The sequence below is a fragment of the Elephantulus edwardii genome, unplaced genomic scaffold, assembly GCF_000299155.1.
Source record: "Elephantulus edwardii isolate Elephantulus edwardi_28Jun2011 unplaced genomic scaffold, EleEdw1.0 scaffold00023, whole genome shotgun sequence".
NCBI classification, from domain to species: domain Eukaryota; kingdom Metazoa; phylum Chordata; class Mammalia; order Macroscelidea; family Macroscelididae; genus Elephantulus; species Elephantulus edwardii.
Window position 1 is genome coordinate 8,661,109 of NW_006399773.1, and position 3,716 is coordinate 8,664,824.

At 46.2% G+C, this 3,716-nt stretch overlaps 1 protein-coding gene and 1 pseudogene across 2 annotated transcripts in view; both read left to right on the forward strand.

Moving 5' to 3' along the window:
- Window positions 1–3,716, forward strand: part of KLHL1 (kelch-like family member 1) — a 544,822-nt gene that overhangs the window by 498,743 nt on the left and 42,363 nt on the right. For both annotated transcript variants that reach the window (XM_006882715.1, XM_006882714.1), the window contains one exon: window positions 807–1,019. In XM_006882715.1, coding sequence (XP_006882777.1) covers window positions 807–1,019 — 213 coding nt within the window. The remainder of the gene's footprint in view (window positions 1–806; window positions 1,020–3,716) is intronic.
- On the forward strand, window positions 1,556–2,754 carry LOC102854215 (annotated as a pseudogene).

The window sequence follows — 3,716 nt, forward strand, 5'->3', positions numbered from 1 at the left end:
TCTATCCTTCCTAGTCACTGTCCAACTCTCTGATACATAACAAGTGATTGCAAAGACCATGGCCTGTATCAGATGCACCTCAGTCTCCAGAAAGACACGATTGCTTTTCAGTAGTTTGGAGAGGTCCCTAACAGCAGACTTTCCCATTGCAATATGTCTTTTAATTACCTGGCTGCTGGTGCCAAGAGTGTTGATTGTGGAACCAAGCTGACTAAAGCTGTGAACAATCTCAGTCTCTTCACCATCCATCCTGATGGTGCCATATGGTCCAGTGGTGAGAATCTTTGTCTTCTTGACATTGAACCTCAGTCCGTATTGGAGGCCGTAGTCCTTGACCCTCTGCAGGAAGCACTTCCGGTTCTCCTCAGTGTCAGCAAGCAGGGTTGTATCATCTGCATAACACAGATTGTTGATAGATCTTCCACCAATCCTGACACCACAATTCTCCTCATAGAGCCCAGCCTCCCGAATAATCTGCTCTGCATACAGGTTGAAAAGGTATGGAGACAGGACACACCCCTGGCATACACCCTTCCCAATTTTGAACCATGCATAGTTTCCTTGCTCTGTTCTGCCAACTGCCTCTCGGTCCAAGTATACGTTTCGCACTAGCACGATCAAGTGTTCTGGTATGTTTTGAGGTAATAATTTAAAATTAGCTTTTCAAAGTCTCCAGTAGAAAAGATATCTTTCCAAAGTATTTTAGGTTTGTATTGCTATTGAAATTTATATTTAAATGGTTTTCCTTTTCTACAATTTTGTCATCCAGATTTTATTATTAAATCATGTTTTCCAATTGCTTTTAGGTTATATTCAGTTGGAGGTCGTGATGGAAGTTCCTGCTTGAGTTCAATGGAATACTATGACCCCCATACAAACAAGTGGAATATGTGTGCTCCTATGTGCAAGCGGAGAGGTGGTGTTGGAGTGGCCACTTGTGATGGATTTCTCTATGCAGTCGGAGGTCATGATGCACCAGCTTCAAATCACTGTTCACGACTACTAGATTATGTGGAGAGGTAAGGTCCCATGGGTACTGTCAGATCAAAGGAAACAAATCAAACAATTGTCAATACTGTATGATTTTGGAGAGAGAAATTCAACTCTTAGGACTATATTTGTTGATCTTCGTTTCTTTCCTTCTCTTTCTCTTTTCCTTCATTTATGTTTCCTATCTTCTTTCCTGTCTTGTAGCCACATTTTCCTTTCTTCTTTGTTCTTTGCCCCCTAGTTATTGTTTGCTTAAAGACCTACAAAGTTTATCACACATCTAAAGTAATATATAGGTTGGTCTTTGATTTATTAACAAGATGTTAAAGCAAGGCTTTGAATTTATAAACTTTCATGCTTATGAATTATTTTGTAGAAAATACATTAAAAAGGGGATGAGAATGGGGAGGTAAAGGAAATCAGTGGGCAGGGAGGAAAGAAGTGAAGAGAAAAAAAAAACACCCCAAGAGAAGGCGATGATGGCTCCTGGGGCGTTTGAGCGGGCTCACCCGAGCCCGCGGGCCAACGCGGATCCCGGCCCGACCGGCGGGCCTTCCTAGCCGCCATGGAGAACGGTGTCTATGAGCCCCCAGACCTGACGCCCGAGGAGCGCATGGAGCTGGAGAACATCCCGGGGCGCAAGCAGGAGCTGTTGGTGGGGATCCAGCGCCTGCAGGAAGAACTGAGTGAGGCCATGAGTGTAGTCGAGGATCTGGAGGCCAAAGAGGGCAGTAGGACCTCGCAGAGGAACCGGAAGATGGCCTCGGGTAGAAAGAAGTTCAACATGGATCCTAAGAAGGGGATCCAGTTCTTGGTGGAGAATGAACTGTTGCAGAACACCCCCGAGGAGATCACCCGCTTCCTGTACAAAGGCGAGGGCCTGAACAAGACAGCCATCGGGGACTACTTGGGGGAGAGGGAAGAGCTGAACATCTCAGTGCTCCATGCCTTCGTGGATCTGCACGAGTTCACAGACCCCAACCTGGTCCAGGCGCTTGGGCAATTTCTATGGAGCTTCTGCCTCCCCGGAGAGGCCCAGAAAATTGATCGGATGATGGAGGCCTTTGCCCAGCGATACTGCCTGTGCAACCCTGGGGTTTTCCAGCTCACAGACACGTGCTACGTCCTGTCCTTTGCTGTGATCATGCTGAACACCAGCCTGCACAATCCCAACGTCCGCGACAAGCCGGGCCTTGAGCGCTTTGTGGCCATGAACCAGGGCATCAACGAGGGCGGGGACCTGCTGGAGGCGCTGCTCAGGAACCTCTATGACAGCATCCAGAACTAGCCATTCAAGATCCCAGAGGACGAGGGGAATGATCTGACTCACACTTTCTCCAACCCGGACCTCGAGGGCTGGCTCCTCAAGCTGGGGGGCCAGGTGAAGACGTGGAAGCGGCACTGGTTCATTCTTATTGACAATTGCCTCTACTTCTTTGAGTACACGACGGACAAGGAGCCCCGTGGAATCGTCCCCCTGGAGAACCTGAGCATCCGTGAGGTGAACAACCCCCGGAAGCCCAACTGCTTTGAGCTGTACATTCCCAAAAACAAGGGGCAGCTCATCAAAGCCTGCAAGACGGAGGCCGATGGCTGCGTGGTGGAGGGCAATCACATGGTCTACCTGATCTCGGCCCCCGCAGGAGGAGAAGGACGAGTGGATCAAGTCCATCCAGGCGGCTGTGAGCGTGGACCCCTTCTATGAGATGCTGGCGGCGCGGAAAAAAGCGCATTTCAGTCACGAAGAAGCAGGAGCAGCCCTGACCCCTCCCCGACGCCTTTATTTCGGAGCCACCCGCCTGGGTGAAGGGACCCCTGGGCCTGCGGATCCTGGTTCCCCCTTTGGAAAATGCACCACCTCCAGCTCCTCCCTCATTATTTGTAATTAACACACTGTTGGTAATCTTATTAATTATTTAAACACACACACACAAAAAAACCCCACCCCAAAACACCAACACAAGACAATTAAGAAAAAGCCACCAAACAAAACGTGTATGGATAATTATTGTTTTTGTTGGTGATTGCCGTTGTGTGACTCATAGTGACCATATGAACTAAAGATCTGAAGCCTTTCTATAACTCTCTTCATTTTGCAAAGTTCATAGAGTTTCCAGAGGCATGTTGTTTATGAAGTGGATTGTTTTATAGACTTTCATGCAAATTACAGTAAAAATAGGGAAAAATATTAATAAAAAAGGGAAAAAACATATTTAACTATTCTATTAATGCTCCTTTGTTTGCTCTCTGATCTGTACAATGGATAGTGATATTTTTGTTTTATGGAATATATTTATCAATAAAGGATAGAATTATTAAAATTGTATTTCTTCTTTATAATTTATCTCTTCTTAAAAGTGATGATATGCATGGGTATAGGGGTGAAAAGGTACCTTAACCTCACACTTGTTCTAACAAACAAAATACTTCTTGGCATAGCTCTGACTTCTTGTTACATGCCATTTAGTCAACTCTGACTCAGAGTAACCCTATGAACAGTAGGTCTGAACCTTGCCCTATCCTGTTCCGTCCTCTCCATATCAGACCTACTTGAGTCCATTTTTACTTTGTCAAACCATCTTCTTGTGGGTCTTCCTCTCCTACATGCCCAAAGTTTTTAAGGCTCAGTTTCACCCTCTTTGTCTCCAAACAGCACTCTGGTTTCACTTTCTCCATGGCAGACCTATTTGTTCTCTTGGTTGTCTATGTTGTTGTTGTTGTTACGT